The sequence below is a fragment of the Astatotilapia calliptera genome, chromosome 11, assembly GCF_964374335.1.
Source record: "Astatotilapia calliptera chromosome 11, fAstCal68.1, whole genome shotgun sequence".
Classification (NCBI taxonomy): domain Eukaryota; kingdom Metazoa; phylum Chordata; class Actinopteri; order Cichliformes; family Cichlidae; genus Astatotilapia; species Astatotilapia calliptera.
The window spans coordinates 22,616,670-22,630,761 of record NC_137432.1 but is presented as its reverse complement, the minus strand read 5'-3'; the positions used below and the strand labels follow the sequence as shown (position 1 = coordinate 22,630,761).

Genomic DNA, 14,092 nt, shown 5'->3' with positions numbered 1-14,092 from the left:
ACGAGTTGGTATCTGAATTAACATCATATCCTGTCACTGTTTAGATCTCTCTTGAAAAGCAAGGACAAGCCCAAATCTTAGAAAACAGATTTGAGCAAATTTGTGTATATGTCGTGTATGAGTTGAAGATTTTTCATACATCTCTGTTTCAGAAACCGTACCTCTAAGTAGTGGATCCTCACTCAGGACAGCGTCACCGCCGCTCCTCCTCATCGTGCTCCTGTTGACTACCTGAACTGTCCGTCCTCATCGCTGACCTCCCACCAGTTCTCCGTGGGAATGTGGCGTACAAGTACGCCTCTGCACTACTTGTGAATTACACAATGCCATATTTGCTAAGCTATTGCAAAATGACACTTATTGCCTCGTGGCTGTTTACGTGTGAAAATCTGGAAAGAATCGGACATCTTCTCCAAAACGGGGCCACGGTGAGACAGGAACTGACATTATGAATCACAATGATTCATTTCTGATTATTTTGTTTTCCTACCTGTTGTGTAAGTAATACCACTTAATATCAATTCTACAGCTAAGCCTGACTGTAAGACTCATATCCCAGTCTGATTTCAGAGGAATAATGAGTCAGTCTGGACCCGTACCAAGTTTTTCTTTGTTTCTTGTTTTGTTTCTCATTTTCAACCTGGTGAAAAGTGGCCAAATAAACACATACTACTGTACTTAGCGGCTCAGGTTAGAGGTCACTAGTTAGCTGGTGACTTCTTTACTTTGTTCTGACATGCTGTACTTTGCTATGCGCAAATACCTGAATGATCCTTCATTGCCTCGTTTCTGACGTGATCGAGACACATGTGTTCTACTTTTTTAACTAATTAGATTTTGAAACAAAAGGCATTTTCGGAGGAACTGGGGAATATTCTCGAAGAGGGAGGCTGGGCTCCTGCGCCCCCTGCTGGGATTAAACTGGTTGTACTGGAGTTGAACTGGGTTTACCGTAAACCCAGAAACTGGACACTAGAATCTGGTGCTGTATGTTAATAATGGGACCTGGGACAGCGTTTGTCCTCTCTGATTTGCCACTCCACTGTTCTGCATCTGCACCCTTAATAAGCAGAACGGAGAGGTTTATGGGTAGCTGGACAGCATCAGCTCATCTCACTCCACTGAACACACTGTGGAACTGATTGGTTGATTCTCCTGTTGGTCCAGCAGTTGTGCAGATAAGGATACAAACTATTTGCTCCTTTAGTTGTTCTTTGTTTTGTTTTGTTTTTCACATGTTTTCCTTTAGCTTTTGCTGTATAGTTAATATAATCTGCCAGAAAAAAAAGATGTATTGACTATGCAACACATTTTAGTGAGAACTTACCTTTTTTATTTAACAAAAATTTGACTAAAAACAATGATTTTTTTTTTTCATATGTGTGCATTTACTGGTATATTTTTCAGTACGCTCTGCTGTGATGTAGTTTCTCAAGCTAAGTGATTTAAATGTTGTTTATTTCTTGTTTTTGCTTTTTTGTGCTTTTAAAGAAAGTCCTTCCAAATTATAGACACTCGTTTAAAAAATCCTAACAAATTAAAATTCATTTATTTTTCAAATTAGATATTTTTAAATTAGAGAAGACGTACATGTGTATTTTTCATTGAAATTAAATTAAGGTAATATATTTATTACATCACAAAATTATCTACCCAAAATATTTGAGTGACTTGTGTTAGAAAAATCTGTAGGTTAATTGTACACGTTATCCTAGCTTTACATATATATAATATTTGAGTGTCAACTTGAGTGTCAAAATGCTGTAAATCGCACCAATCATGTCAATGTTTTTTTTTTTATATATATCATTTTATTCTTAAATGGGTGACAAATGTTTGAAGATTTTTTTTTAAATATCCTGGTCAGTGATGTAGTTCTTCCCCCAACATCATGTAGTCTACTACTAGGCGGTTTATGTGTGTTCTGCTTTCACATTTTAGTGAAGAATGTAGCTTCTTCTGTGAAGAGCCAACTGCAATCTGAGCCTTTTTTATGTGGCTAAACAACAAAATAAATATGATTGCATTTAAATGGTTTGAGTACATGATTATTTATCTTTTAAACATATTGAGTTGTTTATGTAACCACCGTCTCAGTGACGACACACACACACACGTTTTTATTGGTGGGACACACACACATTCATTCAGTGCAATACACCAGAGTATAGAGATAAGGAGACTTCTGGGACTTGAAATGACCTTGTGGTGTAAGAGGCCGTTGTAATGTGAGTAACCTAGTGGAATATCGAGCAGAGTTTTTATCTGTGGGGCCAAAGCCTGATAAGATTCAGATACCCAATAGACTTCAAGTATTAATAGACTTTGTAGCATCATAGCCCATACATTGACCTTAAGGTAGTTATTTTCGGTCAGGTCGAAGGCTGGTTTTAGCCCTAAAGGAGATGTTTCTGTTTTATGTTTTTTTTAAAACATAGAGCTGTTCATCCAAATAAGCTGTAAATGCATTTCCATTTATATAGGCTGTAATATAGAATGTGAAGATTGTGAAGCTAGGGAGGCAATTTCCTGGATAATGGGACTAATGCTTCTATTTCATGGTTTATGATCTCTTCTGATGACATGTTTGGTACTGTTGAGGCATGTTGTTGTGAAGTGGCTTTGATTTTTGACCTTCACATTCCAGAGCTCATGCTTGGATTTTTATTTATTTATTTTTTTACCATTGAGAATGATAAAGTAAGCATACTCAAATCAGCAGAAAGAGAATTATGCTTTTAGAGTGGTGTAAAAGGACTTTATAAGCAGTAGCACCTCTCTGTGTGTTGCGTGTTAAACTGCATGGATGTTTACTCCTGCAAAAGCATGCACACACCAAAAGCTTTCGTGTAATAGTTCTAGCTTTGATTTAAAACCTGAAACACTGGACCAATCATATCAAATATTACAATTCTGATATTTTATTCCTCACTTTATGGATGTTGACTCTTGTTATGTGTTGATATGCAAATGCTGGAATTGAAGTAAACGTCCAAAACGAAGTTTATAATTGTAGACAGATGTTGCCGTATAATATAAATTTAGAAGATCGTAAAAATCCCACCAAGTTTCCGCCGAGGTTTTCCGGGATGACTGCATTCATAAACAGTTTATGCAAGGCCAAATTTACTTTTTAACTATGTCTGACAAAAAAGAAATTCTTACAAGATGAAGCAGAGCTCCGCAAATAACCCTGTAATTACAGTGTATGGAATTTCGGGACTGCAGACTCTGTCACATGTTGACCCACATTTGATTGCAGCTCGGCTGAATAATAAGGCTTGCATTGTTGGTGTTGATTACATATTTTGAAATATAAGATGTTAGATATTAATAGAGACAAAGAATATTTATCTGCGTTAAAATTTCAATTAATTTTATGTGTTTTACATTTGTGTGGTTATAGTTTAGTCACTCAATTCAGGGCTTTTTCATTGTTTGTTTGTTTGTTTTAAGGGTGCAGTCTTGGTTTTTTGGTGTATAGATTATATACTTTTTTTTTTTCAAGAGTCCCCTGAATTTGCTGTAGTAAAATTATGCCTGGGATAGAAGACGCTGTAATGTTTTCCTACTTGGAGAATGCTTTTCAGAGCCTCTCAGCATGTAATCAGCACCTCGATCGTGTATATTTCACATTTTTCAGAACCAAAGTGAAGTCAGATGAGAGAAAGCATGCCCTCCTGAATACATTAGGTTCCTAATAAAATGTGTTTCAAGATCTGAAATGTGCTGCTTAGCTTTTATTTCAGTCAAAAACTAATATCATCACCTCTGGGGAATCTGCGTTCCCTTTCTTTGGTCATTCTGTCGCTGGAAGCCTTCATCTGGCACCAAACCTTCAATGTGTTATTTCAAACGATGTTCATGTATTATGTATATTTTTGTCAACATTTCTTGTAGGGATATTTTTTTCAGCCTTCACTATTCAGCATGATTTATGTATATAATGTATATATTTATGCAAGTTTCACAACAGTCTGTAAGTATCAAATTCTTCTGAAAGTGGAAGCTTTCACTGGACTCACCTGTAAGCAGAAGTTGTACCTACGAGTAAGATTCGAGAAATGGTGGCTTTCTAAGCCAGTCTACACGAGCGTGATATGAAAACTGAAGCTCGGATTGCACAAACACTAAGAACGATTCTTTAGTGATAATCGTGGAAGCATCCAATAATTCAACTTTTTAAAGAAAAGGAGTGTATTTGTTACTTTTTTGTACATGTTAGTTTAGCGATTTATATCAGTAATTTAACTGTTTTATGAGAAAAAGAAACCTATCAGACAAATTGTTATTTTAAAATGTGTTTTCAGACACATGGAAGGGATTTTTAATCTCATTAACTCATTTTGATGAAGTCATTAAAGTGATATTTCCCAACTTTATTAAAGTAGAGTTCTTAAAGGTTCCACTGAGATGACTTTATACGTTTTATTGATGGCTTGAGCCAGTTAAACATGTCATGGGTGCCAAAATAAAGCTCCACTGATCTTTCCAGCTCACCAATCTGTGGTAATCTTTAGTTGTCATCTTTGTGCACATCTGCCCGCTTCCAAACAGAACAGCATTTTGCATCAGGAAACGGGACTAAATCGCAGTTTGAAATCTCCTTACCTTTCAATCTCGCAGCTCAGGACTTCCAGCTTTTCTAACATGAGGAAACAGAAGCTGCGTGAAGGGGGAAAGTCTTTTTCTGTCGGGTTCAGATGTCTCTAAGCAGCATTCGGTGTTATTTACTCCTGAAGGCACTGCCTCAGCTGTGTGTGCAGTATTTTAGCCCTGTAAAATAGCTCTTACTAATATTTGGATAAAGGACTACGTTAAAGTCGAGTGCAATCAGAAAAATGTCACTTGACATCTCTTGCACATATTGCGTTTCCTTTTTCAATACTTTATAATCCAATACAGTATATATTTCCGAGGGTGAAAAATTTGCCCCTTTATGCAGTGGAGAGTAAAAGACTTAAGATGCTAAATCTGTGAAGAGGGTTATAACAAGCAGAGTTTTTACTTAGAGTTCTCAAAATTCAATTCGAGGATATCCTCCCTTTTTTCTCTGACGTTTCATTTCGCTTGATTTGCCAGAGATGCATTAAGAGTATTTTCAATAGCTCTCAAAGTCTATAGTTAAACCACACTCTTCCTTATATATAGTTGGATGTAAAAGTTTGGGCTCCCCTGTTTTCCACAGATTTCTACATATTTTATTGAAGTGAAAAGACATAAAGGCGCTACAGCGAAGAGAAATGAAAATGAGCCAGAAACTGAATCCTCATCTGACTCTGGGAAAGTCAACAAGCAAGCTTACTGTACATTTTGTTAAATCCTGGCATTATACACTTGAGTCTTTGAATTACCGGCATTGTGGGAAATGTACATGACTCCTTTTGTAAAAGGACTAACAATAAACACACCAGGAAATATTTGATACAACTTTGATCCTCGTTAACTGCCCATTATGACAACACTGTACCAGTTTAAAGCGGACTCTCTGGAGCACTGTTCATTTGAAACACTAGGTTGATTTGGGCTCTGTAATGCTTTTGATTATGTTAATGCACAACTTGAAATCAGGGATAAAATAACATGAAATAATGTTGCAAGTTTTAGCAGCCGTCTACTTGCAAAGCTTCAGAACTTCTTTTAATTGTTAGACCTTAATCGACTCACTTATAAGGCAGGTCAAGAACTGTGATTAGGAAGTGTCAGCCAACAACTTTTCAAACCTTGTGGTAATACTCAGCAACCATAGGCTGAGAAACTGACTGAGGTTCAGAAAAATTCAACTAATTGATGCCTACAAAGCAGGGGAAGGCTATAAAAAGATATCAAAGTGCTTCCAGCTTGCAATTTCCACTGTCTGAAATGTCATTAAGAAATGGCACATAAGGGGAACTCTGGAGGTCAGGACAAGATCTGGAAACCCAGAAAACTTTCTGATAAAACTGCAAGACTGCCATGCAAAGAAGCAAAGGAAAAAAAACATAGGGTTTAGTTGACGCATACGTGACGGTGACTGTGCAGCACTGATGTACAAACAGGGGTTTATTTTAAAGGAAATGTAACCTCTGATCTCATTATAAAAATTCACATCTAAGGTTTGCTAAGCACCTTGTTGAGCGGCTTTGAAAACAAGTGCAATGGACAGATGAAGTTAATCTTTCAATGACGAGAAAAGGAGCAGCATTTGATTAAACCAACACTTTGGCACCAAATAGGTAAAAATGGTTTGTTTCGGGACACTGAAAACGCTGCGCAGATACAGAAAAAAGTAGATTCTAGAAGGAAATTTGTATATTAATCTTCTTCAGTCGGCCAAAAAAAAGAAACTGAAATCAGGTCAGCTACAACCGGACAATGAAGCACAAACATAAAAATCAACTACTTCAAAAAGCACCACCAGAGACTTTTGAATGTCTTTTACTGTCTGGCACGATCCCTTGACTTGAAAATCATTCAAAATCCATGAGTAGATCAAACATTTGTTGTGCAAGAAAGGCTCAGCAAACAGCAAAGGAAGAGTAAGCTCCTAAATCAAGAAGAGAAAGATTCTTGGTTGGCTACAAAACGCACTTGCAAGCTTTGATGTATAGTGTGGCGTGTATTGCCTTATAATAACCATAATAATGGCAGCTGCTAATTTGAATTACTGATACTAGACAAACAAAAAGTTCATTCTTTCTTATTATTTTCCAATAATTTATCATGTTACAAACTCAAAATGTCAAAAAAAAAACACAGACAACCAAACAATCTGAAATGAATGAGTCTATTGAAATAACACATTTGCATTTATGCACTCATTAGACTACTGAAGATGCTGCATCGCAGCACAACCAGCTGCGGAGAGCTGCGCCTCTCTAAACGCTTTTTGATTTTTTAGTTAATTTGATTTACTGCGTCATTTATGATAATAACTGTGTCTGAAGCATTAAAAGACAAGCACGGTTGTATGTCTTTATCTGTGTGGGGGCTTATTTTGTTTGTTTGTTTGGTTTTTTTTATTTTTGAATTGAGTATTTTCCAGCTTTGATTAATCTGTTTGGCATTTCAATTTCCAGTTTATGAGTAATTATTTTCGCCGTGGGTGAAAGCAAGTAGTTTATTCTAAACGAAGCGTGCTTATGTGCACTGGGTGTGCTTATGACATACTCTTTTTCACATCCATTTCACATGTCAGGTAGCCAATAAGAGAGTAATTATTTCTGCTCAATGCTCACAAAGGAGGTACTTACAGTGTGTCAAACAAATAGTGATAAATGTGGAAAGGTTCAGATGATGACAAAGAAGGAAAAATAAAATAGCTGTTTTGGTGTTTTGGTAGATTAAGCCAGATCATTTGTCAACACACAGACATGTGAAAAAATGTACAATGTAAGTGTGTATTTGGACAAATCAGCTTTCAGTTACACGTAAAACAGTGTCCGTTGCTAAACTCGACATACCTGAACAACACCACAAGGAAAAACATGTTTAATGCTGTGAAATACGTCTCACAAACCATTTAAATGTTTTCAAAAGTTGTTCTCATGCAGCTCAGGACCTCTAAACAACATGTACGGAAGAACACGTTGTAGTTATGCTTTGTTTGTCAAATAATTTCATATCAAATCATTCAAATCGTGGCGTGATGCCTGTAACAGAACTAGTTCATTTTAAAAAGATTGTTTGTTTTTTAACTGTCATTACTAAAGGTACCTTTCAGGTCACTGAACATTTCTAATGCATTAAAACGTGTCTGATATTATAGTTAGACTTTTCTGACCCCATTTATTCATTGACTTATTTGTCACATCAGGGTTTTAGCAACAAAATAGCTAAATGGACACTTGTTTTTGGTCTATATCTTTTGATTTACTTGAGCTACCCTAATAAGTCCAAAAGAGGACGTCCTGGCCTTTCCAATGAAATCTCGTGCGTTTGTGTGGCCTGTTTGAGCTCCAAATAAGCAGGACATCACAAAAAAAGTTAAACTGAAAGATGCTTGTTTCCTCTGTTCTCGGGAGGATATGGCGTCTCTGTCGGAATAAGAAAAAACTGTATTGATCTGCTCAATTAATTTAGCTGTTTATCTTTTTTTTTTAACTTGTAGTTTTATCATTCAATTTAAATCATAAAAAATGTCAAATCCATTCAATAATTATAAAAAATTTGTTATGCAACAATCCTTGCATATTACAGCTAAATACACTACACCTTTAGCTGAGACATTTTTGTTTATTTTAGGTACCTTGTATCAATTATCCATCCTATTTCAATGTCATTTATTTATTTATTTGTTAATTTTATATATAGATTTTCATACTATTGAATCAAATATGAACCATGTATACCAAAACATGAAAAACAGAAATCTTGGGGAAATTTCAGATCATCTTGATACTCCCCTGGAGTGTCACAGCAGACATGCTCAGTTTACAGAAGGAGCAGACAAATTTATACAAAAATCTGAAAGTCACATTAACAGCGATCACTCTCTCGCTTCACATGGGTCTGTGCCAAATGCCAGTAAATTGAGCATACTGGGAAAAGGAAACAAGGTGTCCCATTGAGACAGACAATCACAGTCAGATCCTACTATCATCACTGACAACACAAAGCTGAGGATAAAGTTCCCTACATAAGACTCAGGTTTGTACTGCTACAGCAGCAGCACTGCCATCATAAAGCAGTCTCAATTATTTTTTGTTTTGTGCATTTTGTTGACAAAAGAAATGTGAAAAAAACACCACAATTTGTTTAGAGGTCTGAAATGTGTTCAGGGTGAACCTTCTGTTCTCTATTTCTGAGTTCTTATGGGTTCATTTTTGTATTATTTTTTAATCTTTTAATTTCTTTTAATAGAAAAAGCAAGCACATCCTTGCAGGCTTGAAGGCCCCACAGTAAGTGGGCTTGCTGAAATCTTTGACCATCTTTATTTTTGCGTGTAGTGCCCTGTTCCAAAACCTTTACAACACTGTGTCATTAAAAACTCCACTTTCACAATAGTGAGAACATAACATCAGATTTCTTCTTTGTAAGACATTTCTGGGTGTGTTTTCTAATTGTGTACAAGTTTGAAACATGTGGTTCAAACAGCCCCCAGGAACTTTCTTGATATGATGCAGAAATCCTAGTTGAGCCAATGTTTAGCCCATTAAAATGTTTATTCATTCAATTTTTCAGTTCAGTTAAACGTTTTTATTTAGTATGACGCCAAATCACAACAACAGTTGCCTCCTGGCTCCTTATACTCTAAGATAAAGTCCTACAATAATACAGAGAAAGCGCCAACAATCAGAGGACCCCCTCCCCCGTGAGCAAGCACTTTGGCGACAATGGAAAAGAAAAACTCCCTTTTAACAGGAATAAACCTCAGACAGAACCAGGCTCGGTGACCAGTTGGGGTTAAGGGAAGGAAGATAGAGCAAAGACACGCATCCACCAGTTTATCCATCCATCTTCCTCCACTTATTGTCCCCCCACCACGACTCTGAGTAGGGCTGCCATAGAGCAAGAGCTGTTTTACACTCTGGACAGTTCACCAGCCTGTCGCAGGGCTATGAGTCAGATAACCATTCACACCTATGCACAATTCAGAATCACCTGTTAATCTAACGCAGGGATCCCCAATCCCAGTCCACGAGGGCCGGTGTCCCTGCACGTTTTAGATCTCACCCTGGGTCAACACACCTGAATCACATGATTAGTTCATTACCAGACCTCTGGAGAACTTAAAGGCGGTTATTTATCCATTTAAATCAGCTGTGATGGATCAAGGACACATCTAAAACCTGCAGGGACACGGGCCCTCGTGGACTGAGTTTGGGGAACTGATCTAACGCAATCGACTGCATGTCTTTGGGCTGTAGAAGGGGTTAGGGTTACTGGAATACACAGAGATAACCCATGCAGACATGAGGAGAACATTTCAGCCACATAGAAAGACCCCAGGCCTTCTTGTTGTGAGGCAACAGCAACTGCACTAACCACCGCACCTGTTTCTGTTTATATTTTGGGGGGTTGGGGTCATAAACCTGTGGCTGATAATACCAACAGTGGCATGAGTTGGCTGCAGATCATTCTGGGGTTCTCTGAGACTGTTTCAAATTCTGTTCAGAATTTGATAAGGTGGCCAGTTCTGGACAAACTGGCAGTGATTTAATATCTACACCACTTGAGACACAAATTTTTGTTACAGGTAGAATGATTTTATTCAGATCATTTGGAGATATTTCCCAGTGCCTTGCAGGATTTTTTGACATCCATAGATATTAGAGAGCTCTTTATATCTGGAGCAAATAACACCGTCCATACCTTGGGTCAGAGACAGGTTAAATATGACAGAATCTACCTGTTACTATGATTGCACATGACATGTAATTTGTTTCTGTGTGTAGCATTTTTATCTATGAGGAAAGAGGAACAGGTGCTTGCTTGCTCAAATATGTTGAAAAAATCTGTTTCAGTTGGAGGTACTTATCTCGCCACATGACTGTAAATCAGAGTATGGTTGCCTATTATCATTCTCCTCCATTAATTTGCACATAATTTGCACACATTTCAGTTTTTGATACTAGAAGCTGAAGAAGATATCAGCTGAATGAGGTAAACACGGCTGAATTTTGTTTTGCTGCCTGATTAGGGATATGAAATGATACATTAAATTGGGCTTAGAAAACACATAAAATGTTTTCATAATCTTTCAAATCCAGTTCAAAAGCAGGAATCGTCTGACATCGGCTCGGACTTTCTAGTGCTAAACATCTCTCATCTTTCTACCGGCCCACATCGTGTTTAAGTTATTGCTGTTGAGTGCAAATGAGCTCCAGTCGGCTTGAGCTGAGCAGAATCTTTCTCATCAGTTTTCAGTGTGCTGGCTGAAGCTTCACAGACCCTGATTCTTTACATTAAAGCGAGTCCGCCTTATGAAAAGCATTTCTGAATGCATCCCGTGTGTGTGTGTGTGTGTGTGTGTGTGTGTGTGTGTGTGTGTGGATATGAGCAGGGGGTCTTGGTTCTGTGTACTGGTCTGGAAGCTGTGACAAACTTAGGATTATGAAACTGCCTTTTATTTGAACATACCAAAACCAAGCACAAATGAGCTAAGTCAGTCACACTTCACATGGCAGCAAGCAAAGCCGCCTCCCTCCTCTTTCTCGCTCCCAGTCCCTCCCTTCCTTTCTTTCTCACTTACTTTCATCCACTTTTAATGTGTGACACTTTGATACTGAACATCCTATTTCCCGTGTTCTGGTCGGTTGGCTTTACATGCAGATGGGCTGGTAATTTGCATAGACTCAAAGGTCTCCCTTCTCTCCTGATGCTTTCTGACAACGGTCTGTCTATTCATCCTCTGTGTTAAGCATCCCTCCTAGGACATCGCCTGAATTGCTGTCTCATGGTGCTTCAAGTCTCGTTTTACACTGCAGGAGCTGCTGAGGAATTGGATTAAGAACATATTCCTTTAGAGAAAAGCATCACAGTCACCTGAGCATCAGATGGATAGTTCACTCCGATATCAAAGCTTGCCACATGTTTTGTACAAAGTCACATTAAGTGTCATTTTAAGTCATGCTGAGTCCATATCACACACACTGTTAGCTGTGTGGATCCTCTTATAAGTCAGTCCCACCTGGGGGATATGGAGAGAAACACTGGAGTGTACTGAGCGAGCAGCAAGATTAGCTTCTTATCCTCGCATCACCTTAAGCGGCTGCTCTGATCATACTTCTACCCCACCCACCCTAAAACCTGTCTTTGGAGGACCAATTAAGTTTAAATGTGCACAGGGGAGAGGGTGGGAAGAAAACCACTTTATATTCCTACTTGTTCCCCTTTGTCTCAAATGGCAGAAAAGTTGCTTTATCAGAATGTCAGGATTATTTTATTTGAAGTTTTCTGGCTTTCAGATAAACCCCGTTCCTGGAAGAGTATTGTGAAGTACAAAATAAGATATTTATAAATATGCAGTTAAGGACCACAAAAAGGAAGAGGAAAAAAAGTATTTCACTCCAATATGTTTTTAGGTCCCTTGTAGTCAATATGCATATCCTCTCACTGTGTAATCCAAGAGGTTTTTCTGACTCAGGCTTCTGGGCCAAAATCAAAACATCATTTTGAAATTCATAAGAAAGACTGAGCAAGAATTCAGAGTCATAATACACAAGAAAGGAATTGAGTAAGAAACTGGTTTGGCTACAGTGGTGGATTGATGCAGCCAAAACAAACATGACAGCTGAAAAAGAATGAGAATGAAATATGAACCAGTGGAGGAAAAAGTACAGCAGTGATAAACTTTGGAAAAACACAAGTTCATTTTATATTATTGCCCGTGTGGTGGAAGAACTTTGATTTTCTGCTTAACTGGAAGTCTTCAATCGAAGTCCTGTATTCAGAATTTATATAGTAAACTACTTAGCAGTTCAAGCGGCTGCCTTCCTAACGTTCAGGGACCCCTCTTAGGGTCACAAACCTAATCTGAGGGATTGTGGGGTGATTAATGAGAGTGGAAAGAACAATGGCTCTGCCACACTTCCCTTCCAGCAGTCACCAAGTGCTTGTTCACAGAGGGTTGTGTGGTTGTTGGGGTATCTTTGCAATTTTGTAGGGTTTTACCTTACAATATAAAGAGCTATTTTTGTTCCATGCATCCTTGTGATCGCTCATTTTTTAAATTAATTCTTTTATTAGGAAGACTTTGCGCTTTGAGCCTTTACAAAGTTAACAAATGATTTTACTAAGATGTTTATGGGAAAATTACAGAAATGTGGCAAGAGGCAACAGCTTCTTTTGTAAATGAGGTCAGAAAACCAAATGCCTGGAAACCACTGGTTAGATGTGTTTAATTGCACTGTATTTTATCTTTAACCAAAGATAAAGACAACGTTATTGTAACTTCTACAATATTTACAGGATATACACCAGATCCAGATATTGTTTCCTCCTAACACACAGCAAGAATTAATCAAAATAAAATGATTTTTTAAAAAAAAGAAAAAAAAAAGAAGCCGATAGAAATATGAAATACAGATATGCAAGTAAATAAGTTACACAAGATACATTCAAAACGAATTATTATATACAATTGTTGCCATTAATGTATAAAAGTATGAGAAGTACAAGGATTTATATACATTTTTACATGCATAATTAAGGATTCAACCTAAAAGTAAGGTGGATATGTGCTACAAGCACACAGGAGAAGTTTAAATAAATAAAAGCACAAATTAGACCTATTTAAAAGTAAACCCCTCACATTATATAAGCTGCATATACAGCTATAGTTAGAAGTGGCCTAACACAGACTGTAACTTAATTTTCTACCCCAAAAACATCATTCCAGACAATGTCCCGGTGTGTTTACCGCACCACCAAAACACACACCATTACATCGGTGCTGTGATTATAAAGCCGCTGTTCATTGCCTCTTTTATTACTGTTATTATTAATAAATCAAGCAAGCCGTGAAGCCAGGACAGATATGTTAGGAGGGGGTGTATGAGGGACAGCCTAGAAGTGGTAATTGCTGGTGTAACAGTGTGTGCAGCCCCGCGGTGGCCTCGTAAGCGACCCGCTTTATTAGATCGGCCGGTATTGATCCACGCTGCGCGGTGTTGACTAATCTCCAGGCGGGGAGAGGGAGAGCGCAGATCGATGAGCCTGGATTCAATCATGTCTGGAAACGGAGAAGGTAATTTATTATAATCACGGGCACTAAATAGAAAACGTGAGAACAACGCGCCCGTGAGGGCTTCAAAGAGAACTACAGCGAGCGGGTGTGTGGTGGGGAGATGCTCAGCTAAACATGCTGCAGCCTGCAATTCTGGGTATTCAGTCGGAGACACGGATTAGCAAACGAGAGCCTGCTGGGTGGCCTTCATCAGGGAGTTTCTCAAATCTGGTGTTCTCTCCACGATGAGAAAACCCTTTTTACATTATTTACAAATACATTTTGATGGAGCCCGTCTTCCTGGTGGAGTGTTGTTATTGGATTTAGAGATAAGACAAAGGGAGGCATGAATAAGTTAAGTGAAGAGCTATATTGAATGCCCTGCAGATTCCCATTTGTATGTGAGAGCCCTCTTAAAGTAACATGACAATAGAAGAAAAAAA

The 14,092-nt window shown here is 38.0% G+C and overlaps 1 protein-coding gene across 2 annotated transcripts in view; it reads left to right on the top strand.

Annotated features, from left to right (window-relative positions):
* Positions 1–2,032, top strand: part of efna4 (ephrin A4) — a 33,627-nt gene extending 31,595 nt beyond the window's left edge. For both annotated transcript variants that reach the window (XM_026185318.2, XM_026185316.2), the window contains one exon: positions 153–2,032. In XM_026185318.2, the coding sequence (XP_026041103.1) occupies positions 153–235 (83 nt within the window). In that variant the 3' untranslated portion in view covers positions 236–2,032. The remainder of the gene's footprint in view (positions 1–152) is intronic.
* Positions 2,033–14,092: the final 12,060 nt, after the last annotated feature.